At 39.1% G+C, this 27,154-nt stretch overlaps 1 protein-coding gene and 1 long non-coding RNA gene across 4 annotated transcripts; one reads left to right on the plus strand and one right to left on the minus strand.

Annotated features, from left to right (window-relative positions):
* Nucleotides 1–616: 616 nt before the first annotated feature.
* PRPF3 (pre-mRNA processing factor 3) lies at nt 617–23,192 on the plus strand. 3 transcript variants are annotated; one of them, XM_074263383.1, is made up of 16 exons: nt 617–730; nt 2,884–3,081; nt 5,372–5,502; nt 7,678–7,824; nt 8,548–8,631; nt 9,394–9,614; nt 10,294–10,600; nt 12,695–12,861; nt 13,374–13,453; nt 14,331–14,474; nt 15,151–15,250; nt 15,489–15,602; nt 16,341–16,459; nt 16,750–16,833; nt 18,013–18,074; nt 22,796–23,192. In XM_074263383.1, exons 2-16 carry the CDS (start codon nt 2,937–2,939, stop codon nt 22,940–22,942), a joined length of 2,052 nt encoding a protein of 683 aa, XP_074119484.1. In that variant the 5' UTR covers nt 617–730; nt 2,884–2,936; the 3' UTR covers nt 22,943–23,192. The 3 variants fall into 3 exon arrangements, with proteins under 3 accessions (XP_074119484.1, XP_074119486.1, XP_074119485.1); XM_074263385.1 differs by lacking the exon at nt 22,796–23,192 and adding an exon at nt 20,364–20,495; XM_074263384.1 differs by having other exon boundaries at nt 722–869.
* Nucleotides 21,275–26,749, minus strand: LOC141539950 (uncharacterized). Its single transcript, XR_012481427.1, has 2 exons — nt 26,203–26,749; nt 21,275–21,823 (listed from the first exon to the last, which is right to left on the minus strand). It is a non-coding gene; the product is annotated as an uncharacterized LOC141539950 (long non-coding RNA).
* Nucleotides 26,750–27,154: the final 405 nt, after the last annotated feature.

Raw genomic sequence — 27,154 nt, forward strand, 5'->3', positions numbered from 1 at the left:
TTCATTCTGTCCATGGGTATTTGTACGTGGCTGTTTGCTGCGTCTCGTCTCCCGCACCGGATCTCAAGCGGCTGGGGAGGAGGGGCTTCTTTCAGCTGAGGGCCGGTAGCTTCAGGGTCTCAGTAACTTCACTTTAAGGACGAGGAGGAATAGAGCCACACCCCCGAGAGCAGCTCGGTGCTCTCCCTCTTCCGCAGCCATCTCGTACTACTAACGGGCACCTCCAAGCTGGGTCGGCAGCTGCACCGCGGCTGGAAGCCAGCTTTCATCAGCCGCGCTTTCTTAGTGGTCAGCACCAGGTCGGCGCTTCCAGAACCCTGGCCGAATTAGTCTCGGGACTGAGAGCGCAGGACTCGGCACACTCCTCACCTACAAGTTCACCGGCACTCTCACATAAAGCACTCCCTACACAAGGGAAACTTCGGTCGGCTCTACTTCCGTTTCCGGAAGCATGAATTTCCGATTTTTCCAGAGGGGATTATGGTGGGCAGATACTCCTGGCAATCGGAAGTCTTTCAGGCGTCAATATAACAGTACGCATGCGTCTCCGCGGGTGGGTGAGCGAGCGAATGTACCTGCATTACTTGGGCTCTCCCCCGTCACGTGCCAGGGGCGCCGGGCGGGAAGCCGCGTGGCGGAGGCTGCGGTAACGACGGCAAGCCGTAAGGTCGAGTGACTTCCGGTTCCGGTGTAACGTTCGGGCTCCGTCTCAGGGGCTGAAGTTTGTGAGGTGAGTAGCGGGCTCGGGCCCGGTGGGGCTGGCCATGGAGCCCGGGGGCTCAGTCTCCCAGCCCTGGCCGCCGTCAGAGTAAGGTTGGAGGTGGCGGTTCGTTAAGCGAATGTGCCCAACGGAAAGTGGTCGAGGAGAGGTTTCTGAGGAGTGGTGGGATGGCGGGGATTGTAGGACGGAAAAGGGCGGGGGCGGGAAGGGGAAAAAAGGCTCGGGCTGAAGTGAGCTGCCCGGGGAAAACTGGGGGTTGGGGGGACGGAGCGGTGGGGAGGAAGCTAGGTTTAGAGGGAAAGAAGAGCGTGTCTGGGGAAGCATCCCGAGAGGACAAACATAAATAACTCAGGACGGGAAGCTTCCACTTCACTATTCATTGGGGGGTCTTTCGGCCTTCCCACTGATCATCTTTGTTATATTTTGCAATTTATCGTCATCTGCCCAGTGGCAGCGCCCAGTTGGAATCCCCAAAGCTAATTTGTGTACCGCCCGCAGCCGTCGTTCTTGTTTTTAGAGGCTGGGAGCCGGCATGTGGTGCTGAGCGTTGCGCGTGTTCAGCATCCGTATAACTTTCTATTCCAGTCCTTTAAATGCTATGGATGTGATGATGGTGACGGCTTTTTCTCCTGTAGTTATTTGCCAGCGCGCTCTCCATTAAACTTGATCCTCCCGGCGATCCTCTGAGGACGGGCAAATTAGTTCTTGTTAATCTCTACTTTACTGGTGGAATCCTGAAAGCCAGAAGCATTAAGCTGCCCGTTCAGTCCTCCTGACAACGTCCCAGAATCCCTCCCAGTCTGTGCACGATACATCCCCACGCTCATGCTCATATCTACTCCCTTAGTTAAGGAGTATCTCTATGGCCAAATAGGAGTTTGGGGAAATATAGTCTTTTTCACACTGTGATCCCTAAGAACATTAAGACTGATTGCTGAAAAGAACTGTTGATGAGTTTTCACTCAGCAAGACATAAGTTGGATACTTAGGTTTAGAACATCCTGTATATGATCTTTCTCCTTTAATTTTATTTTTTCCCTCTGTAACCCTTCTATCTTGGTTTATTCCAAATTCAAAACTATAGTTTGGTGGCAATACAGCATGTGAACTCGTACAAGTCTCCTCTGAACTGAAATAACTGAAAGACGTTAATCAGTCAACTGCTTATAGAAAAATGTCTTAAGATACTCTAAAGAAGATTGTTTATTTTAAAATGAAGAATGCTGAAGTTACATATTGGACAGAAACTTCAGTGTAGCGCTTGAACAGGCTAAATCAAGGAGCAGTTATTTTCTCCTGTGTCCCAAGCATTATACCTAATGATCTAGAGAGAATTATATGAAAAAATTAGCTTGTTTCATTGAATAGCTTATGATTTAGCTAGACAAGTAAAAGTGTGAAGATAGATGACAACCCTGCTTAGTAGAATGTTCAGTGAGAAGGTCTATTGTTCCGAAGAACCCTTAATGGTGTCTGTTTTCTCTGCTGAATTAGATGAGAATTAGGAATCTGGAAGGAAAGAACAATCAGGCAGGAGAGAAGGTGTTCATCCTCAATTACATGATCCTTGCCTGCTAGGTTATGTTCCCTACAAGCATTTCATCAAAATGGTCTTTCATGTAAACTTGCAGCATGTAGGTTTTAAGTGAAATTGTAGTATGGTGGCACGAAGATAAAAATCTGTAAAAGAATGTTCTTAGAAGTTGTGAACCATAATATAAAATTGGTGTTTGACTCTACCATAAGTACTTCATGACCCACTGTCCTGTATTAAGATCCTACAGAACAGGATTCAGAGTGAGGTTAGAGGAGTCCATGCCTGAGGGTACAGAGTAGCTGATTTTGAATGATTTTTCCAGCTATTATTTCCACATTTTGCAATCTGCCAGACTCTGAAAATGTAATAGCATCAAGAAGAAAGCACCAGAATATCATATTCAACTCAGTTCCCTCAGAATAAACATAAGGGATGCTTTCTTTTGGATTTTATTTACATAAGTTGTTACCAGGAAGAGGATTTTATCCACAATTGTAGTGAAGTAACTTGCCCAGAAGTATAGGAGATAATCAAGGGAGAAGACCTTTTTGGTAAAATAAACATCATCCTGTATTATTTTCAGTGTCCTACTCTTCCCAATCACTTTCTCCTGATTCAATTGTAGGTGCTGTGTTGAGTATCTAAGGTTGTCTCACTGTTCCTTGTCCCTTCTAAAGAATGGCCCTATCCAAGAGGGAACTGGATGAGCTGAAGCCATGGATCGAGAAGACAGTGAAGAGGGTCTTGGGTTTCTCAGAGCCCACAGTGGTCACAGCAGCATTAAATTGTGTAGGAAAGGGCATGGACAAGAAGAAAGCAGCTGGTATGTATTTTTCTGGGTTCTGGGAGTCTCATTCTGACATTAAGGAGTGAAATATTTGAAGTGTTTTTGTTAGAGATAAAAGGTTTTATTATCCTTGTGATGGGTATTAGGATTTTCTACTTAATAGTGTCTTTTGAATCTCTGGCTGCCATTCTGCATCCAAAGTTGCCTTAGTCATGTATGCTTATGATATATTTTATCTACATAAAATATTTATATTTAAACAGTTCTTGTAATGTCCAGGCTAGCTCTCTGGATGGCCTCAAGATCAGTCCAAGTCCTTGGTCTTTAGGAGAAGAAATGAAGGAGACAGGGAAGCTGCCATGCCTCTCTTCAAAGATGGAGTCTGGAACCTGAAGTGTTCCCTGCTGAGCTGGCTTTAGCAGAGAGACTGACTCTCTCCCTCTACCCTCCAATCCTTGTCCACGATTACCTCAGCACACATTCAGCAAACACCAATTGTGAAGAGAGCCATAGTATCACCATATCATCTAAGTATATGTTTATAGAAAGGTTGTCTCACAAGGAGTAGGTACTTAGTTAGCCATAAGTACTCTGCTGTCTTAGATTCAAGTACACTTCAGAGTTCCAGCCCTCTACAATTCTTGCTTTACATAAATTTGCATTATGCAAATTCAACTTTAAAGAATTCTGAAAGAAGTACCCATTTCAAAACCCACCTATGTTAACTTTATGATACTGTATTTTCTCTTTTCCATTCCTCTTCCTCAGCTTAGAGGTTCATGCTTCCCTTTCTCCACTCCCTCTTCCCCCTGCACCTCCCCCCCCCAAAAAAAATTAAAGAAAAACATAATAGAATTCTGGAGAGGCAGCCCTCTCCAGATTGGAAGCTTGGCCTGAGACCTCTGGTACCAAGAGAAAAGACCTTTGCACTTCTCTACCTGCCTGTCCAGCTCTGTGTATCTGTCTCCCTTTATCTGGCATGGGAACCACCTTTCTGTCCTTGGCCCATGTGGCACCCATCCTTTTCTGTCTTTGTATTTGGCTTCCCATTTGTCTGTCCTCTCAGTTCTAGCCAGGCCCCTATATGACTGGTCTTGGCCCCCACATGCATCTGAACTGTGTACTAGCTCTCTTGCTTCATAGATACATGGTCCCCCTACTTGCCTTCCCTTCTCTACATCCATAGGCAAATTCATACTAGTTAAAAATTGCTTTGTGTAAAGGTCTGTGGAATGGTCTACTTACATAAAGCAAGGGGTGTGTGTGTGTGTGTGTGTGTGTGTGTGTGTGTGTGTGTGTGTGTGTGTGTGTGTGTGTGTGTGTGTGTGTGTGTGTTTCCCCTGAGGCAATTGGGGTTAAGTGGCTGGTATTCTATCCACTGTCTTTTTTCCCTTTTCCCCTTCCTCCCCCCCTGTAATTCTTTTATTAACCTGAAGTCCAATGTAATTAGGAAAGAGAACTATAATTTTTTAAAAATCATATATTCCAAAGTCATATAAACATGGATTTTATCTTCTACCCTTGGTCCCTTCCATATCAGTAATTTTTGATCATCTTTTAACATAATAGAGGAAACAAAGTAACTTTCAATAAAAAATGTATCTGAAGTATCTAGGTTGAAACCAAACCTTACAGAGTTATTTGAATGAAATTGAAAAGTTGGAAGCATTGGATTTTATTAATGATTTGTCTCCCTTGCCAGCATCTAGTGCTTACTACTTGAGGGAGAGCGAGTCTCTTCATAGGGCTGGGTGGCCTTTAAGTTTTCTAATAACTTTTTCAAAATTGTGTTAGTCACATTTTAAATTTTCTATTATTTTTTGTTTTGATTATTGATACAAATTCCTTGTAGCATATATGTTTTGTACAATAAATTGTAGGCTGTTGGGGGAGTAATAGGAAGGGTGAAATTTAAACTCTTAAATTGCAGGTTTACTTTGTCCAAGTCACATATCCTTATTAATGTAGTATAGACTTCTCTCTTAAAAATAGACCTGACAAATTCCCATGATTCTTGGCCAGGAAGTAGTTTTTATCTAGAATTCAGGCTGTTTCTATCCCATGAAAACTATAACTTACATTTCTGCCTCACACACTATAGGAAAAATGTGTGTATACAACATTGCACTTAAGAGCATTTCACAGAAAAGGTCAAGAAAACTTTTGGGTGGAGAATAATAGTTTTTATAAACACTCATTTAATTTAGAGGCTTTGTGTATTATCACCAGGATCACTTCAGTTAATAGATGATTGGGAGAGCCTGTTGTATATATGGAACTATTTTAGACTCTCAGATCTTTCTACTTCTGCCTTTTTCTTCATCAGATCACTTGAAGCCTTTCCTGGATGATTCTACCCTTCGGTTTGTCGACAAATTGTTTGAGGCAGTTGAAGAGGGCCGTAGTTCTAGACATTCCAAGTCTAGCAGTGACAGAAGTCGAAAACGGGAGTTGAAGGTAGGTTCTGGTTGGTTGATTAAATGGCATGGGAATATTCTCAATGGTTAATACTAGCAGCTAAACTTTCTGTGATCACACACATAGACACAATAGAATTCCTAACATTCAAGAGAAAGGTCTATGCTGTAGAATAGATAGTGAGTTTGTTTTCATTCCACCTTTGATTCTTATTCTTTCTTGTATGGTGGTGAAACATGGAAATATGTAATGAGGCAAACACTCCAGAAAACCCACCTTTTATATGCATATTTGTGCAGTAAGACATGGAATTATTGGTGTCCATCTCTTTTTACTTTTTTCCTCTTACCACCTCTAATAAATAGCTTCTTTTTGGGGTTTTGTGGTTTTGATTTTTTCCTATTTAGGTCTTGTTGCCTCTGAATCTAGATCCATTATTTCTTATCTTTGTTACTAGTTTTTAAGGAACTCCTGGTAGACATTATGGATATATTCCTGAAAAATAACTTTTATTTAATATGCATCAGGAATCCATAGTTTTGAATAAAACATATTACCAAAGATGTTATCTTCAGCTAAGGAACACCAGTTTCATTAACAGCCTGTAATTTTCTACTCCAACATTTTTTATTTTTATTTCCATGTAGGTCATAATTCTCTTTCTTTTCATCAGCAATATAGTTTAAGTTCTTTTTTCCCTGCTTTTTATTTATTTCTTCTGTAACTCCCATCATAGAATCTCCTCCTTTCCCATCTTTCCAAGATATTTTAATATTTTGTTATTTTAGCCATGCCATCAGCATTACCAGGTTTTAGAGAAGGATAAGGAATTTTTCCCTAGCCCCACAGCAGCCATGACACAAAGAACCCTAGACAGAGAAATAGGCAGTAAACATCACTTTTCTATGTAGGGTTCTAAAGAAATAGGAAGAATATTGAGAAACTTGAGAAACATCATAGTTAAAATGGGGAGAGAGAACATAGATGTGAAATGCTAAGAGAGATGTAAAATATTTAGCTGTTTTAAAGTACAGTGGAACCCCTTTATGATGTTTGTTGAGGTTTAGAACTTATACTCACCTTATCAACTATCAGAATTTTAATTTTCTTATATTTAGGGACCTGACTATATCTGTATAAGAGTAGTTTACATTATACTGGGGGCTCTACTGTATATATATATATATATATATATATATATATATATATATATATATATATATATATATATATATATATATATAAATGCTTTAGATATGCTAGGGTGAATGAAGTGATCAGAATTGGGTGGGATTAGTCAAAAAGTCTTCCTGGAGGAGATGTTTTAGTAGCTTTATGCTTAAAAAGCCTTGGGACGGAAGTCCCACTTTTGGTCCCCTTAGGTCCCATTCCCACACACTATATATATATTATGGGAGAGTCCTTTCTCTTGAACTGTAGGAATTCCAGGAAGCGCCCGCCCCTGACTGAGGATATGTCCTTGCAAAACACGAGCCCTCCTAGTGAAGAGGGGATGTCACCCAAAGCCTACCACCGGTGTGTACATTTGCTTTTTCCCATTGCCCCTTCTACTTGGCCATTGTTGGCCATGTTAAACTCACCTTGCAAAATAGACAACCAAGTGTCTTTTATGTGCTGGGCCTTGAACTAAGTGCTGTGGGGAAATACTGAGGAAGAAAGAGCCCTTGCCCTTGAAGAACTCAGATCTATTTGGGGAGCCAGAACACATGCACATGGTAAAGAACACATGCCAAGCAGAATGTCAACAAGTGCAACTTAATATAGCTCAAACATACATATATGCTCGAGGGTACAAAACAAAGGTATAATCAGACTGGGGTGAGTTATTACCAGATAAGGCTTCCTGGAGGTGAGTGTTGAGGAGGATTTTAGGTTGGATCTGAGCTGATGGAGAGGAAGAGAGGGAAGACATTTCAAATGTGGGCAATGGTATTTCTAAAGATAGAAATGGAATTTTGCTTGGATCGACCATATGATCTTTGTAAGAGAGTAACTGAAGATGGTGAGATGGAGGTGAGAGTTGGTGGAGGTCTTCAAGCCAGGCTTACTCTGGGTCTTATCAAGTAGCTATCTGCAAGGCTGTGTTATAACCCCCAGGGCAAAGCCACAAACTCTTAATTGGGTTGGAAGGGATGATGGCATTTCTTCTCTAAGGACAGAAACAAATCTGCCTTTTATTTTGGGTTCTCCCAGGAGGTGTTTGGTGATGACTCAGAGATATCTAAGGAGTCATCAGGGGTGAAGAAGAGGCGTATACCAAGGTTTGAAGAGGTGGAGGAAGAGCCAGAGGTAATTCCTGGACCACCATCAGAGAGCCCAGGCATGCTGACTAAATTACAGGTTAGTCACAAACATAAGAGGTAAGTAATTTGTGAATTGAGAATTGAGGGAACATGGATCCAGAACCAATCTGGCCTTGAATTGAGATTTTGCTTAGCTACTAGGGAATTGATGCTTCCCATTGCTGTTCACTGTTCTTAGTAGAATGAAGCATTATAGTCAAGTAGGCAAAAAATACCTAGTACTTGTGGTCCTGGGTGATGTGAAAAAAATTAAGTAACAAAACCTAAAGATCATAGTTTTAGAACAGAAAATAATGTGCTGTAAGCTCACACTGCTAAATATTATATTATTTTAAAATGAAATTGAGCTTTTAACATTCAAAACATTTTAAAGACATAAAAGAAATTATCCACAGAATTACCTTTATGGAAACTATTAATATAAAAGGAGGAACTGTCTTTGATTCTTGAAATTATAATGTTCCTTTTGAAAACTTTTGGAAAAATAAGACTTCAAAGATGGAGTGTAGATTGGGGTGGAATCTTTGAAGGTAAGGGGGAAGCATATATTCTTTGTGCTCTGGTCCCAGAAGGAGGCAATTTGGGCACACTTAGCAATTGTTAACAAAATAATTCCATCCACAAAATTACCTTCACCGAATTCTCCACTAACTGAGCTTGAAATTATCAGGGCTCAGCTAGATATTTGAAGTTTCTTGTGACTGGATCTTCTGGAGATGATAAGAAAGAAGATGATATTAACTACTATATTTATGTGCAGATCAAACAAATGATGGAGGCAGCCACAAGGCAGATTGAGGAAAGGAAAAAACAGCTGAGCTTCATTAGTCCTCCTACACCTCAGGTATAGTATTCAATTACATTAAAAGACAGAGCTGAATCCTTCATTCCAACAATTTCAACAAACATTTGTTAAATGCCTATTATTTACATAGTACTAGTAAGTATTAAATAAGACATAGTTTCTATTCTCATGAAGTCTAGTATAAAGGCTACAAAAATAACCAAAACATGATACTTAGTATGTAAAAGAACTGGAACCCACTTAGTACTCTTTAAGGTCTTTGGAGAGAAGGGCTTTAGTGATGACGAACATTGGGAAAGGCTTCTTCTAGACTTCAAGAATAGGTAGGATTTCATCTGTGGAGATAAGGTGGATTCTTTATAGTGGAAGAAGTAAAGGCATGGAGATGAGATAGTAGTCTATAGGGGATATGACAAACCCTATTTGACTAGGTTATTTATATTGCTATGAATGGGGTGGGGTATGAGAAAGCTAGAAAAGTAGCGCATTGCTAGATTATTCGTTGCATTGTCAAGCTAAGAAGTATAACTTTGTCAGTAGGCAACTATTGAAGGGTTTTGACTACTCTTGGATATAAATGAGGCTAATACAGTAAAAGTATGAAGCATGACTTGATGGGAGGAGGGTATTGAAGAAAGAAATTGAGTTAGGTAACTGCTACATTATCACTCTGGTGCATATGTAGGGATGATGACGCTTTTTGGACTGAAAACCTCAGACTTATAAGTCCCCTATGAAAGTCAGTGAGTCTATTTCCTCCCTTTCCTTTCAACTTTTTCTCTATTTCTATACATCTCACAGCCAAAGACTCCTTCTTCCTCGCAACCAGAACGACTGCCAATTGGCAATACTATTCAGCCTTCCCAGGCTGCCACCTTTATGAATGATGCCATCGAAAAGGCACGGAAAGCAGCTGAACTTCAAGCTCGGATTCAAGCTCAGCTGGCATTGAAACCAGGACTTATCGGCAATGCCAACATGGTTGGATTGGCCAACCTTCATGCTATGGGCATTGCTCCTCCGTGAGTACTGAACTTTCCTTTTGGGCCCTTTGCTGGTTTTGAAGGTACAGTTGAGAAAAACCTATGGTATTCCTTGATATTATTTCTTCAAAATGACCTAAATTGCTTTGCAAACACTGTTCAAAGATCCATGTAAATGGTGAATAAATGCCTTGAATCTGTCCTTTATCCTTAAGGGGCAAGGATTATTCTTATTTTACAGATGTGATAACTGAAGTTATGATCACCTGGAAGGTTTCTGAATCAAATTAGAAATCAATTCTTCTTGCCCAGGGCTCATTTCATTAAATAATGTGTTTGAAATCAGACTAGTGTTCTGAACCATATGAAAAGCTGCTTATCCTAAGTCATCTTTTAATAGTTTGAATGGGTCTAAATCAGTGTTAAGAATCAATTTTCACCTCTGATTGATCCTCATTAAGTGGCAAAGATAAGTCTTAAGAAATTCCATTTATAAGACAGTTATAATTCCACATAACCAGTTTTTAAAATTATAGATCCTTTTGTTTTATAACTTAAATTATATCCCATATTGCAGTGCCTAGTTTGATTAGAACTTTATAATTGAAATATTTCTTGATACTTATTGAAGGTAGCATGAAACATCTTAGAATTTCTTAACCTTGGTCTTCCCTAAGATCCCAAATGAAATTGTAAATTTCACTTTCTCTCTCCCCAGGAAGGTGGAACTGAAGGACCAGACAAAGCCTACACCCCTTATCCTGGATGAACAAGGCCGAACAGTAGATGCTACAGGCAAAGAGATTGAGTTGACACACCGAATGCCAACACTAAAGGCCAACATTCGGGCTGTGAAGCGGGAACAATTCAAGCAGCAGCTCAAGGAAAAGCCATCAGAGGACATGGAATCCAACACATTTTTTGATCCCCGAGTCTCCATTGCCCCTTCCCAACGCCAGAGACGAACCTTTAAATTCCACGACAAGGGCAAATTTGAAAAGATTGCCCAGAGATTACGGACAAAGGTAACTGGTATCAAAGCTTGAAAACAGTCAGGAAACTAGCAGAAAGGAAATTGGACAGAACATTTATAATATAGATGCCACTAAGTTTTTGTTTACTTCAGGGCTGCAGCCATATATTTCATAGATTGTATGTTGGATTCAGTTTAATTAAATTCCAATTAAATTGGCTTTAAATTGAGTTTGCATTCTTTAAGAACATACCATCTGATGAGGTTAAGATGCAAGATTACATACAGCTCAAATGGGAGAAGCTAACCTAAGATTAAAATTTGCTTCAGATGATCTGCATGATGTAGATAATTGAACTGATTATAAATTGCATAAATTATTTCCCCCTTTCTGTCCTTAGTGAATTTTCATGGGAATTTTTGGCTGAACATGATTGCCCTCATTCAATAAGAATTGATTCCATGGTGTTTGGCACTAAAACCTTATAAAACTTTCTATCCTCAAATAGTTTACCTTTTGGTGAGGAAGGGGAAAGACAACCTATACAAATATAAGTAAATATAAAACATATAAAAAGCAATTTCCAGGGGGATGACACTATCTTAATATAGAGGGCAATTTGTTAATAATAGATTCCCAAGCGCACACTGGCAAGATAGAAATGTGTTGGGAAGAGGCATGGGGTTGATATAACTTGAAATGAGGGAGTGATAGAAAAGAGAGCTTCAGCTGTTCTACAACTCTTGATTCTGAATCAAATTTTAGATCAATCAATTCCATATCCTTCACAGTAGCAAAAATAATGCTGATTTGGTTTTGAGTTCCTGAGAAAGAGGTAGAATGGGGTGGTAGGGGAAAATTGAAGTATATGTGTACAGTAGCAGGAGGTCGGTCATTCCTTGGTCTCCCTGATTATTCAAGGTTTGGGTCAGTGGAGTTCTAAAACCAAACTTAATACAAAAAGGAGCAAAACATTCTTGAAGTACTCAAACTCAGTCAAGTTAGCCCTACCAGGATCTATTCCTTTGTGTCTTCCCCAGGTTGGGGCTCTGTTATAACTAAATGTTGAAGGTATGCTGAAATGATCAGAGTTGAGTGGGATTTTTGAGAAGTCTTCCTGAAGGAGGTGATTTAATAGCTTTACATTTATATAGTCCTGAGATAGGTAGGCTCTCCCCATTCTCCCTGTTAGGTAAATCCTTTTTCCTAAACTGTTGGAATGTTTAAAGGGCTGTGGAAAAATCATTGGCTTTGTTGTCATAGGCTATTGGTTCCAAGCTATTTACTACCTATATCTTTGAGCCTTAGTTTCCTTATCTTTTAAATGAGTGATGGATTATCTTTTGAATGTAGGTGATGCCTCCCACTACTTGCTTTAGGGGCAGGAAAAGAGAATACATGACTAGTTTTCTTCTGAATCTAAGGATCTCAAAAGGGTTTTTGGGGAGAGGGTTTTTTTTTTTTTTTGCTCATTCATTCAACAAACATCAAAAGACCTCTTGTAGTGTAGTTAATAGGCTAATGGTTAGAAGCATTTTCAGGCACAGATCTTTCCTGGTGTCCCCTATGAATTTCAATATTAGAATTTTTCAAGATTCTGGAAGGCGACAGGTGAATAAATGTAGTGTGCAATGCCTAATGTAGATCTAATCACTATCTCTTACACTGATACACCCAAGCCTGCAGCACTCTTTAAAAGAATAATGTCTGAAAAAACTATTTTATTTATTTTAGTGAAATGTTCTGCTTCAGGATCAGTGGCATTTTCCCACTGTCTCCAAAGGACTTCAAGTCCTTTACATAATAACTTTAATCTGGCATCTGTTAGATGCCAGGTACATTAGAACAACAATACATAGTGGGAACACAGTAGTACAATCATGTTTAGGGCATTCAACTACTTCTGGGGCATGTGGCCTAGAGAGGAATCTTGAAATCACCAAGTCAGAGAGTAGGCTTTTGGTCTTCCTCTTCTGGTGAGTTTGTGGTCATCTCTTTCCTTGAATCTTCAGAATATACCAACATAAGCCAGATGATAGTGAAAAGATAGCCCAAGAAGTGGAATGTTTTTAAAAGCAGGCTTCTTTTACCTCCTGGATTACTGTGACTCCAGCTTTCTTTGCATCTGTGTTTTCTGATTCTCAGGCTCAACTAGAGAAGCTACAGGCAGAGATCTCACAGGCAGCCCGAAAAACTGGCATTCATACTTCAACCAAGCTGGCACTCATTGCTCCCAAAAAAGAACTAAAAGAAGGAGAGATTCCTGATATTGAATGGTGGGATTCCTACATTATCCCCAATGGTTTTGACCCGTGAGTTTACTATTTAACATCCTTGATATATAATGTACATGGGGAACTTGAGACATGAAAAAAAGTGAAAGCATACATTTAATTTAAAGATGATGGTAAAAATGATTTGTAAATTCATTTGTATTATACCAGTCAAATTTCATTTTGGCCATGGATGGAAAATAGCTTAGGTAATCTGAAGCTGTAGATAAAAATACTTTAAAAGTTTTTCAACCTGTTTACTTTTCTAATTATTAATTAGATTAGTATACTAATAGTAAATTCAACCTGTATTTCTTAAATACAATTAATTCCATAATACACTTAGATATGTAGTTGTCAAATTCTGATAGCCTTTGGAAGTCTATAAGGAGGATGGTGTGATCCGTATATTATATAATGAACTCCTAAATATTAAAGGGATGCTTGAGTGAATTTAAGGGAAGTCTTAGGGAATTCCACTTCTTTGAGATCATCATTCACATATCCTTGTTTTTTTCTTTTTATGTTTTTTTTTCTTTCCCTAATTCTAGTACAGGGGAAGCTCCCAAGAAAGAAGACTATTTTGGGATAACAAACCTTGTAGAACATCCAGCCCAGCTAAATCCTCCAGGTAAAGTGTGGTTCTTTAACCCCATTAGCAATGGGTTCCTTTTCTCATTTCCCTAATTTTATAATCTGACTGCAAAGAGAGAGAGATTAATTGGTACCATAATCTTTGCATTTAGGCTTTCTAGCTTTGCTTTAGATGAAATTTAGGTGCTGATTCTAGATCTCTGTCAGCTATAGTGTCTTATTCTGGTACTTATTCTGGTAGGGACTCTATTGTCCATATTTTATAGGTTTGTCTGGGGGAAAGTCCATTTGTTGAACATGTCTTTGCACTTAAAACCCCAAGCTCAGTTTTTCCAGAACTCCAACTCTTGCTCTGCATAGATCTCCATTAGTTTTCTACTTTTCTTTCCCCCTGTTTTTTGTTTTACATGATCAAGCTTAGAAATATAGGGGAAATATAGGGCTTGAAGTTTCTTAAGATCATCTAGATCATCTCTCTTTTACAGATTAGCAAACTCGTGTCCTGAGATTATAGGATTGTATGATAGAAACTAGTACACTGTACTCTGCAAGCCTGAGGTCTATCCTTGATTGTCCTTCAGGGAGTCCATTAAAGTCGGGTGTTCAGCTTCATTAAATCTAGTTTTTTCTAAGTACTTTTAACGTGAGTCATCTAGACTTTAAAAGCAGAATTTTAATTTTTTCCTTTTTAAGGGAGAACAAGAAGCTTGCAGATACCCATCATTGAGCATTTCAGTACTTACATCCTCCTTTCTCTTGCCCTAAAAGTAGTTATAGGATTATTTCTTTTTATCAATTGCATTCAGCATTCTCTCAGTTGAAAGACATTCCAGCCCCCTTAATAGGCTTTTACTGTTTTAAATTAATACTGACCTCTCTAATCTGCCCCCCCCCCTTTTACATTTTTCTAACAGTCGATAGTGACACACCAGTGACACTGGGGGTGTACCTCACCAAAAAGGAACAGAAAAAACTGAGGAGGCAGACCAGGAGGGAAGCCCAGAAGGAGCTGCAAGAGAAAGTCCGTCTGGGTCTGATGCCTCCTCCTGAACCCAAAGGTGAGAAGTCTTAGCGTAAGAGGGAGGAGAATGGTGGCATGAATTCTTTTATCTTGGGAATTTTTAGTATTTCTTCTTAGCCTTGACTTTTATTAGAGCACTTCTAAGTATGTATAGGAGATCATAGTATGCAAGATTATATTCCCTTTTTTCCTTTTCCCTTCTCTTCCAAGTTTCATCAATAATGGGTGGATTTAAGTAACTTATACTTATTTTCCAGATATTTAAGGATCTTTGTTATGAGTTGTTTGCAAATGCTTTATTATAGTGAGTTTTTAGGAGGAAAAGTGCTTTAGAAATTCAGTAAGGAGAACATCCAAGTCATCCTGGAGGCTGCTGCTCTCTTTACATGTTTTGCCAGGAAAGGAGGTTCTTTCATAGAAAGAGGCACATCTTTGATAGCATTTTTCAGTCTAGCTCAAGATTCAGTACATGCAAAGAGAAAAATCTTCATTACATACTCAATATTCCATCTTACATAAATTGCAGTATATTAGCTTAGTGTTAATTTGTAAATAAGCTGAGGAAATGCAGAGGGGAAAATCACCCATTTGTCAGGGAATACTTTTTCAAGGAATTTAAATAGTGTTGAGAATATTGATTAGAAGAGAGATAGAAAGGCTGTTTCAGCCGAGGAAATGACTTCTGATCAACACTGTTTTTGTCTCTGGTGCAGTAAGAATTTCCAATTTGATGAGAGTATTAGGCACAGAAGCTGTTCAAGATCCCACAAAAGTGGAAGCTCATGTCAGAGCCCAGATGGCAAAAAGACAGAAGTAAGTGCCCTGGAACAAGGTGGGGACTTAGGGCAGGGTTTTTTTTTGTTTGTTTTGTTTTGTTTTTTTGTTTTTGTTTTGTTTTTTTAACTGTGGGATAAAAAGTTGGATTTTGACCTCCCTTGGGGGATTGGTATACAGAGGAGGGGAGAGTCCTCTGTTGCTCTCTCTTTCCCTCAGCCCTGCCTCTGATCTTCAATGCCTTTCTTACTTGTGGATGTCCTTCCTGTCACGACAGAGCGCATGAAGAGGCCAATGCTGCCCGAAAACTAACAGCAGAACAGAGAAAGGTCAAGAAAATTAAAAAGCTAAAAGAAGACATTTCACAGGGGGTACACATATCCGTATTTAGGTAGGTGTCTTTGCTGGACCAGTGTCGCCCACATAAATGTCAAAATAGTATGACAAGCCAGTGCTCAAGGCAGTTGGTACAGTCCACAAAACTTTCCTAACACCAACCCATTCTCTCTAGTGTTAAAGAAATAAAATTAGGAGATTAAGAACTTTAATAGGAGTGGGATCTGACCTGGAAGTAAAATTTATGTTGTGATTTTAAATTCTTCTTGCCAGTGTAGTAAAGTTATTTTTTTTCTTTGACTTTTGGACAGTGAGTCAGTACTGACCTCTAAGTTCAATAAACAAATCTCTTCAGACCATCTGACAAACTGAGGTTGCTCATCTTTTTTAGAACTTAACATTTCTAATTTCATTTCATGTAGAGCAACTTTCAACAAAGTGCTGATAGCCCTCTTCCCCTCAGCTCCATACTGATTTGTCTTGTTCTATTATTTAGCTATACAGCTATACATTGCAGTTATACTCTTACTTTAAAATTTATTTCCACCTTGTCAAGAAATATTGAGTATCTTTTGTTTCTGGGGATTGTTAAGTGATGTGAGAGGGATAGATATATAAAACAATTGAAATACTTTTAAGAGTCCATTAATTGTGCCGTGTAACTACAGAGACAAAAGTTTTGTTTTTGATAAATTTGGAAAAATATGTATTTGAAGATGTAGGCTTATTTTTCCACTCCATCATTTGTAAACACTTAAGTTAAAATACATAATCACACTTTCCCTGTCTCCAGAGTACGAAATTTGAGCAACCCAGCCAAGAAGTTCAAGATTGAAGCCAATGCTGGGCAGCTGTACCTTTCAGGGGTGGTTGTGCTTCACAAGGATGTCAACGTTGTGGTGGTAGAAGGGGGTGAGTTTGGGTTAAGGGGAAAGATCAAAGGAGTATACCTAGAATTTTGAAACCTAGATTGGGGATGGGGTGAAGTATTTTAGAGGCATATTCTGGGAATAAGACCCTATCTCTTAGTATCCTGGGAGTAGAAGACACACAGCTTAAATTAGTATCTATAGGGGTTATACCAATCATCACATTAAAAATTCTAGACATCACATGGGCTCAGAGGGTCTGTTTCCACTTTCCTACTCTAAATCTGGAGGGGAAAGGGGGGAAAATGTTATTTCCTTCTTTTGTCTTTATAGGCCCTAAGGCACAGAAAAAATTCAAGCGTCTAATGCTGCACCGGATAAAATGGGATGAACAGACATCTAACACGAAGGGAGATGGTGAATGGGGGTTAGAGGGGCAAATGGGGGGAGGGATTGGGAGAGGTGGGGTAGAGTTGAGCATTACATCTCACTTTATTTTTATACTGCTAATACTGGATGGATTATTAATTTGGGGAGTTATTACTAGTGTCATAACCATTCGTGGCATTTTTCTTAACATATAATTAACCTAATTATCTGACTGGTCTTCAAGGATCTCCCAACACTTGATTCTTCTCTTCTTGCTAACCATATGTTGCATCTGCTAGAGTACTCTGCTTTGATTACACATGGATACTATTTATTCTCCTTCAGTTTTCTGGCCATTGGTTCATGGGCCTGTGTATGTGCCTCTTGTGCCTTGGAATGTCTTTCTTGCCTTTCCACGTCTTTTTTTTTTTTTCCCACATGGTAATATTCTATTAAAGTACAAGTTCCCTAAGAGTAGAAAATATTTTCTATATTGTAGAGGAAGTGTGGTATAGTTGAAAGAGTGCTGGAAGTTGAGATGAACCTGGATGTCAAGTTGCCTCTCAGACATCACTGAGCAAATTACTTAACCATTCTAAAGTTCAGTTTCCTCATTTGTAAAATGGAAATAACACTTAAGGTGTTATAATGATCAAATTAGATAATGTGTCTAATGGGCTTTGTCAGTCTTAAAGTACTATATTGATGTTTCAGCTATTTTAATTTTTGGTGCCAAGTACAAAATTCCTTAATTGTTTAAAGTCCCTACTTATTTGGAGCTTCCAGTTCAATTTATGAACAGTACTGTATAGAATTTACATGGTGACATTTGATGATAATAGCAATAGCTAGCATTTATATAGTACTTCAAAGTTTGCAAAAGCACTTTACAAATATCTCATTTTATCTTTACAAACCTGGGAGATAGGTGCTGTTATCCTCATCTTAAGAGATGAGGAAACTGACACTGAGAGGGATTAAGCAACTTGTCCAGTGTCACGTAACCAGTAAGTATCTAGGCTGAATCTGTACTCATCTTCATGACTTGAGATCTAATGCTTCAACACACTGTGCCACATACAGGAGAAGAGGAAGCATTTAGATATGTGTCTTGAATATTTTTAAAAGGTGATATGAAGCTGGGGGGGGAGGTTTCAACTGCAGTTTGTAAAACTATATATATATGACTCTGGAGCTAGGTTTAATTAACCATATTGTCTTTTCTAGATGATGATGAATCTGATGAGGAGGCTGTGAAAAAAACCAACAAGTGTGCATTGGTCTGGGAGGTAGGTGGGCTTACTAGTAACTTTTTTTTATTAAATACCAAAGCAGAAGAAATTTGTGTCAGAAAGTAAGAATTCTAATTAGTTCTAAACTGTGTTACAAGTGAGGAAGCATTGAAGTCATTAGTCTTTGATAGTTCAATGGAACTCTGGTTTTGTTGATGAAGATAATATACTTCATCCTCTTGGAAGCTTCCAGGACAGATATGGGGCTAATAACTGTTGAGGGTCCAGATCCATTCTTCCATTGTTCCTCTAGATTTCTTTACATTGTGTGAACCTCAGTATAGAGTACAACAGCCATTTACTCATTATTTCTAACTCTCACTGCAAGACTAGTCACTGCAAGCTTCATTTCCCATAATGTATTTTCTTAACATGTATTTTCTTAATTGATTATATTATATTTTACTCAGGTTTGTTATCTGTTTCTATTGGGAATCTGAAATTTTTATTCTTCAGATGTTGTGGTCCATGTTTTCCAATTATATAACATTGGCAGAAGGTTGGTGTTAAAAGATGGATGTTTCAAGGATTGGATTTGGGTCATTAAAGCAGCACTATTTGGGGGCAGCTAGATAGCACAGTGGATAGAGCACCATCCCTGAAGTCAGGAGAATCTGAGTTCAAATCTAGTTTCAGACCCTTATTTCCTAGTTGTGTGACCCCCCTCCCTCCTCAGGCAATTCACTTAACCCAAATTGTCTCAGGAAAAAAAAAATCTAATCATTATTCAATTTTCCAAAGATAAATTCTGTTTTAATTCTGAGGCTAGCTTAATTTGTCCCATCTCTAGCCTTTGACCAGGATATATACTCATGTATCAGGTGTATGACCTATCAATCTACCTGCCTATCATATCCTGTGTAAAAGTCATTATTCAAATCCCTTTTTTCCCATATAGAGAAATAGGCCAAATTCTTTAAAGTTATAATAATGGATCTCATTCAGGAGGCTGTGAAGTGTTCTGGGGCTACATATAATACAATGCCATCTACAAAGAGGATCATTTAAAAGTACGTCACTATCTACGGAGAATTCCTCTTCCATTTGGAGCAATCTCCACAACAGTAGCAAATGCCTGTTGGCAAGCAAACTTTGTGTTTTGAGTCTTGCTTGACATTAATAGTGGGCAGTGAGTTCTCTCTTACAGCTTTCATCTTGTGTGATTTTGATATGTGCATAGGAAACATTTTAATTAAGGAGAGCTTTTAAAGTGGCATTTTGCTCTAACAACTATTAACAGTTAGCAAATGTTGCTTGAAGCAGAATCTTCTATTCTATGTACTAGAAATGTCAAACTTGTCCCACCACTTCTTCCAAGTAGACTTGAACCAGATAAAATGCAGTGGGGAACTGTTTTACAAAATAAAAGTGCATTGGAACATAGGTAATGTAATTGGTGGTTTTCTAAGTCAATATGTGGCCCCCAGGAATCAGTTTCCACTTGAGTTTGACATCACTGATCTCTATCTTTCAGATTTATAAAGGTGGTCTCCTTTAAAATAACCTTTGTGAAACAAAATGTTTCTTTCATACTATCATCAAATATGTCTTAGATATGTGTATAGGTTATTCTGAAAAAAATCTTTTCACATATGAATCAGTAATTATTGAGGTGTTTTCCAGTTTATTTTTTCCAAGAGCCAATATTTTTATTTATCTGCCACTCTTGCTTCTCACCTACCACCTACAATTAAGAAAGTTAAACAAGGGGGGAAAGTTCCTTAAATTCTTAAATTCCTCAATACCAAAACCAGTTAGCCATGTACATGCCTTTTAAGTTCATCAGCTCTATCAGGAGATAAATGGGTATGTTTTATCTAAATTTTTTTTTTTTTTACTCACAACTTATTGTGTTAGAGTTCTCAAGTATTTCAAGTTTTTCTCTATTATGTTATCATTCCATAAATTGTTTTCCTAGTTTTGCACACTTTGCTCTATATCAATTCATAAGGGTCTAATCAATTTCCCCTGAAATTATTAAGACATCTTTATATTCATATATCACAACTTAAGACATTCCTTAATAGTCTCTTGGTTTCCAATTTGGGGCTATCACACAAATATCTGCTAAAAAATATTTTTGTTCACATAGGCCTTTTTCCCTCTCCCTTTTATTTTTTTAGAAAATATATTAGGCCTAGGATAGCTGGGCCAATGAGTATGTATGGTGTTTCTGAGTATAGTTCCAAATTCCTTTCTAGAAAGTCTGAACATCTCCAAGAGATTCTCTCATAGTCAACAAATGTTGAAGACATTTGTCATTTTCTGTTTTTGTCATTTTGCTAGCCTCCATGAGGAAGTCAGGAAGAGCATGGAAGACAGATTGTGCAAAGCAAGGAGGTGGAAGATGGAATGTTGTATATGAGAAACAGCAGAGGAGTCAGTTTTGTTGGAACTTGTCTGAAGGGGAGTAATGTGAAATCATTCTAAAAGGATAGGTTGCATCCATATTATGAAGCTTTTAAAATGCCAATCAAATTGACATTTTATCTTAGAGGCTTTAATGAACCATTGAAACTTTTTGAACAAAGGAGTCAGATGTTTGCTTTAGGAATATCAATTTGGCAGCTGTGTAGAGGATATATTACTGTAGAAGGGAGATAGGAAAATAAATTGGCAGTCTATTACAGTAATCCACTTGAGAAGAAATGAGATCCTGAACAGTTGGACAGAAGAGGATGGTTCAAGAGATGTTATGGAGACAAAGTTGACAAAACTGAGTAAATGTTTAGATATGGATGAGAGGAAAGTAAAAATTACAGGATGACAGATAGTTAATCTGTGTGACATGGAAAAATGTCATTGACAGAAATAGAAAAATTTTGAAGAAGCTCTTGAGTTTTGAAGAAAAAGATACTTAATATGAGGTATTAAGCAAATAACTGATCATGCAGATTAGAGTTCCGAAGAGAGAGGGCTGAATATGTAGAGTTGAGAGTCATCTGTATTGACATATGGCAGCTGATGAGATTGCAAGAAAGCTGTGGACAATCTTGGCATATTCTTATACTTAGCAAATATAAGATGATTGCCAACAAAGGAAACCAGAGGAGTAATTAAGACAGGTAGAAAGAAAACTAATGTTAAAAAAATCAGGGGGAGAGGATATAGGAAGGAAGAAATAATTACCTTTATAGACTGGTCAAAGAAGATAGTTAAGCATTGTTGGTAAAGAAGAGAGTAATTTTTAGTCAAGATTGAAAGCTCAATTACAAGGTTACAGGAGTAGTTTGCATTTTATTTTGAGATGCATAGTAGCTATTTTTCTCAGCAGTGTCTTAGTTATATATTATTAAAATGAATCATCTGGTTACATACCAACGAGATTTCTACTAAAAGGTGTATTCCATGCATATTAATATTATACAAAATTACTTGATGTATACAACAAGAGAAATATCTTTGTTGAAGTATTTTCTTATTACTATTAGTTGAGTCAAAACAGGTAAATGTGCTGCTGGCCCCTTTCATCGAGAATTTTCAACAAAGACTAAAGGGAACAGATCCCCTAGAAGTGATAAAGGCTTTTGTTTACTTCTGTTTTTGCAAGATGTTTTGCTGATTGCATCCAACTCCAGAATACTTCAGAATATCCATGAGATTCCAAAAAATTTCAAAGGGTTTGGCCTAATTTGCAACTGATTGAAGAATGCCTAATGTCTAGAAATGCAGTTGACTCAACAGTCCATTGAGCTGATCCATTGATAGATGTTGGACAGTTTCTACAGATGGATTATGAGCTACGCCTAGAATTAAATAAGAGGAAGAGAGAAGGCTGAATTATTAGGAAATTCCCAGTTCTTTAAACAATCTCAAGCTTAACTCTGAAACAAAAAGCACTTTTAAATGCCATTATAATATTATTAATGTTTATATAGCACTTTAAAGTTTTGTCATGTGTGCAACTTAGGGAATACCAACAGTCTCTGAAAAATCAAAATTATGTCTCTTAAAAAACAATAGATAGAAGTATTTTGAAACAAATAAGATACAAAATTTTATCAGTTATTAACTGCATGTAAAACGCAGCATAAAATATATTGCTGAAAATACATATGACTAGAAAAAGAGGTGGGCTTGTTAGGTAATGAGTAAAGACTGGCCCATGAACAGCCTCACTGGGTATTGCCAGACCAAAAAAAAAGCCTTGAAGAAAAAACCCTAACACCTTGGGTGAATCCTCAGTCCCTTCTTTCCTCTTATCTCCATTTTGGAGAATTTATGGAAGTACTCAGATAAATAACCCAAGAAGACATTGATTTGCACAGTTGGAAAACTACTCAAAGTGCGGTCAAAGATCCATTGAGATTAAAATAAGTAGCACCAAGAAGATATATTCAGCAGGAAAATCCATTCAAGGATTGAAAATTGCTTTGTCAGGGGCAACTAGGTGGTGCAATGGATAGAGCAGCAGCCTTGAATTCAGGAGGACCCCGAGTTCAAATCTGGTCTCGGACACTTAACACTTCCTAGCTGTGTGACCCTGGGCAAGTCACTTAACCCCAGCCTCAGGAAAAAGAAAAAAAAAAAAAGAAAATTGTTTTATCTTCAAGAGATAATTAAGAGTTGACTATATTTCATTAGCAGAAGAAAAATGGGACAGAAGACAGGGAAGGTATTTTTGTTTATTTACTTTTCTGAGTGTTTCCCATTTGATATGTTACGGAAAAACTGAAGTCTTGGTTTTCTTTTCTGTTGCTCCCTGCCTCTTTTCCCAGGGCACAGCCAAAGATCGGAGCTTTGGAGAAATGAAGTTCAAACAGTGCCCCACAGAGAACATGGCCAGGGAGCATTTCAAAAAGCATGGGGCCGAACATTACTGGGATCTTGCACTGAGTGAGTCTGTGTTGGAGTCCACAGACTGAGACAACTACAGTCCCCACCCATTCCTTTCCACTGCCTTTGTCCCTCCAGCTTTCCTTTATTCCTTCACCCCAACCTGTGTCTGTCTGTGTGCACACACGCACACATGTGCGTGTACATGTGTGAGAGAGATCTCCAGAAATTACCAGACAGTACTGTGGGACTGAGGAAGAATTGCTGCTTTGTTCCCAGTCAGTCTGGTGCTGCCTTCCTTTCCCTTTCTGTGCATATGATTAAAGAATTATTTTTAAACCTGGTATGGCATTTTTCACACCTAGGTGTTTGAGGGTACTTTTTTACTCCACTTTCTTTTGACGAATACAATAGAGACATTTTTATGATTGAAGCAGTTAAAGACTAGTATTTTTTGGAGTAGAGTGGGATAGCGAGTGAGGAAAGGAGAGATGTTTCTGATAGTGTCTTATTTCCTCAATAGCATTTAGACAGCAAGTAGGTATATTATACTCCTATCCAGGACACTTTTAAGTCCTTTCCTGGTGAAGAGGAGAATTGGCAGTGGAATACAGAAAGGCAATTAAGAAGGTTGTAGTAGGTAGATGGATGAAGCAGTAAGATTTGTAGATTTAGTGAAGCTTCTCCCTTTACAAAGTAAAAATCCTTTCTCCCTAACCCCTTTCCTCCCTCTTGCCGCCTTACTTTCCCCCCTACCCTTACATTTTAAGAGACTACTGGAATCCTACTCTGAAATGTTTGATCTCTAGGATAGCTTGGGGAAGATATTAACATCTAGTCACCCTGACATCCTCTAAAGTTTTAGAAATAATCTAAGGTCTAGGATTCCTTCATATTATCTCTATACCCTCCATTTATGCTGCATAAATTGCATCAGGCAAATGCAAGAGTTTGGGATTTGGATTTAGGAACTTAAGTGTAAATCCTGGCTCTTTTTATTTGCTGTGTGATCTTTGGCCAAGCAAGTCACTTAAATTCTCTTGGCCTCCATTTCCTCATTTGTATAATGCAAGGGAGTCAACATCTCTTAAGTTCTTTCTAGCTCAGGGGTATTAATGGAACACCATTGGGGAGTAGAGGTAGAGAAAGGATGCTTACCTTTGGTGTTCCCTTAAAAGGGTCTTAAAATCAATATTGCTAACCAAGTTGTGGTGTCAGTCAACTTGTGCATATTTGGAACTTAAAACGGATTCTCAGACACAGGGAAAATAAGGTTTTCCTAACATAGCCTTTCTCTTTTCCTACCCCTCAAGTTCTTCCAGGTACAAAAAGCACTGTGTACCCAACTGTCCCTTATGTCCTGGAGCAAGAGCTTACCAACCTTTTTGTTAAAAGAGACATATTTATAAGTTTTTAAATGGACCATGGTGGGCTTTTTTAAGCAATGTGGTACAGTGAAAAGGGCACTTGAAGTCAGACCTGGGTTCGAGGCCCTAGCTCTATCACATTATTAGCTGTGATACTGGGCAAGCTCTTTAACTATTCTGAGTCCTCATTTGTAAAAATGGAGAAAATACTTGTAATACCCACTTCACAGGGTTGTTGTGAGGAAAGCATTTTGTAAACGTTTAAACGTTATATAAATGTGAGCTGCTATTAACTACTACTACCTACCTCACAAGGTTGTTGTGAGGATCACTTTGTAACTGTAAATCACTGCAAAATATATAAATGTGAGTTGTTATTGTAAATGGAGAAGGAAATAGGTCTTCCACAATAACACATGTAATGGATGAGACAATTTAAGTTTTGGGATGGAGGGGGAGGAAGAAGGTAAGATAACACATAGGTAAAAACATTGACAATACTTGGTAAGTGAAGATAGTATGAATGATAAGTAATTATTAGAGGTTGGGGCATTATTAACTGGGGAGGGGGTGGAGTAGGAAAATTATCATGGGAAAAATGGCCTTTAGGGAATTAAACAGGGAGAGAGACCAATCCAGGCATGAAGACCAGCTTGGACTAAGGTGGGGAATGGAAAAGAATAAAGTTGAGTAAAATAGCACTTGGTCTGCTATTATATAGTAGTATTGCTAGATCAAAGAGTATGCACAATATAGTGATTAAAAAGGCATAGTTCCAAATTGCTTTTCACAATAGTAGGGCCAAATTGCAGCAAAAACAATGTGTTATCATGCCTGTTTCTCAACAGCAATTCCAAAATCTGGTGTTTTCCATTTTTTGTAGTCTAATGGTTATAAAATAGAACTTTTTTTTTTCTCTAATGATTTGAACTTTTTTTCATATTTTGTTGCTAATTTGAATTTCTTCTTCAGTAAACTTTAATCCAGGATATTGGTATAGGGGATGACACCTGTTATAGAAACAATGTAAAAACCTTCATAAACTTTTAGAAGCTTGCCTAGGGCGATGAAGGATTAAATAACTTGTCCAGGGTCAAACACGTCAAGAGGTCAGATGTAAAACGGTATCTTGCCTTAGAAGTAGGTTCTATGCTTTTTTCCATGACTAATATGTTTCAGGAATAATGAAAGAATAGTGTTAAGTCGAAGTGAGAACTCATTTCTTACTCTTAGCCAGTTTAGGACTAAAAAATGTGTTCTCCCCAAAACCCCTTTAGCTAAGGAACTGGCCTGAAGCCAAAATTAAAGTATCTGGTAGGGAAGAATTGAGAATTTCAGATGCTGCCGAAAGATCTAAATTCCTTTAAAAGGCCATCACATCAGGCTATTATAAAGTTGTTTGGGAGGGCAATTTTCATTAACTCTTTAGCTAGATTGCTAGAGTTTGGAAACTCATGAGATCTGGCTACAGATAAGATAATAAAAAGCAAGTGGGATAATAAGCCATTAAGGTGAAGGGAAGGTTTTGTTTTTGTTTCGGTCGGGGTATGCTTGTGGACAAATGGGAAGGAGAAACGGAAAAAGATGCAGGAGAAAGGGGCAAGATTGGAGCCAGTTCCCGAGACGAAACGGATCAGAGATAGTGGACTATAGTGGGTACGATTATCCCTAAACGACCAGAGACAAGAGTGGATGACGATTAGCAAAGATTCTGAACTAAAGTTCTCTTCCGATAGCTCCAAATCTTCCCTTGGGTTGGTTGGTTTGTCATCAGGAGCCCAGAAGCTAGAAAAGAGCACTTTATAAGGTGCGAAGCAATCTAGTTGTACTAGATTTAAAGCGGGTGCGATCTGCTAACATGAAAAACGTGATGTACGTGTGGCTTGCAAACTACTTCCAGTGGCAGCCCCGACAAAAACGCCAATCGCTCGGCTTTGCCGCGGAGGTGCTCACCCACAACCCCGACGGTCGCTTCCGCTTACCCCGACCGGGTTCGGGGCTGGCTAGCTGGGTTACCTGACCCAGAGTCTTCGCTAGGTTGCTGGGTCTAGCGAGGCCACAGGTACAACTACACCTTCCAAGGCCTCTAAATCTCAAAGTTCGGGTGAAGTTGGACGTATTTGTTACCACTTTTTACGGTTTCCCCCTACGTGGTCTGACCGGTCAGGTGGCCCCGAATGGTTTCTCCCGAGGTGGAGTTGCAGAGAGAGAGAAGCGAGAAAAAACCGTTCCCTCCTGGAGTCTGCGCAGTTCATGTCTTACTGTAGTTGGCGCATGCGCGTCTTCTGAGGCGCTGCAAGATGGCGGCAGGCCGCTTCGTCCCGATTCGGTGCTCCGGAGAGTTAGCGGAAGCGAGGGCTGCAGTCGCCCGGGAATAACAGTAGCTGCTTCGCAGTGGGAATTCCCTGGCCCTTTTCCGTGAGCAGAACGACATCAAGAGAGACCTTGAGGCCCCGAGATCCAAAGGGAGAGGGCAAAGCGGGCCCCTCCCCCAAACCTCCCCACAGATCGGCCAACTCTCTCTCCCCCCTCCCTTTTTTCCCAGCGCTCAACTCGCGAGTTTGTGGCACAGGCGCAGAAGGAGTCGGAGGGGGCCCTTTGCTCTCGCGCGTGTGCGGACTTCAGCGCGCGCTTTCCGTCTATCGATCTTGATTGGTCTAAGTGCATCACCTCCACTCCTCCCCTTCCCTCTAGATTGAAGAGGAAGGGGAGGCGGGGCTGGGTGGCGCATGCGCAGCAACCTTACTGTCGCTGTTGCTGTTGCGTTGCAAAAAAAATTTCTGGCTGGGTAGTCTGGTGGCTCTCGTGCGAGGGCTGCGAGGGGTTTGAGAAAGTGTTGCGGAGGGGAGGGGGTGGGGGTGAGGAGTCGGGTAGTGTTAAGCGCCCGACACAAACTCCCATCCCCCGTCCCACGGGACTCCCAGGTTCTGGTTG

The sequence above is a fragment of the Sminthopsis crassicaudata genome, chromosome 4 (assembly GCF_048593235.1).
Source record: "Sminthopsis crassicaudata isolate SCR6 chromosome 4, ASM4859323v1, whole genome shotgun sequence".
Lineage (NCBI taxonomy): Eukaryota > Metazoa > Chordata > Mammalia > Dasyuromorphia > Dasyuridae > Sminthopsis > Sminthopsis crassicaudata.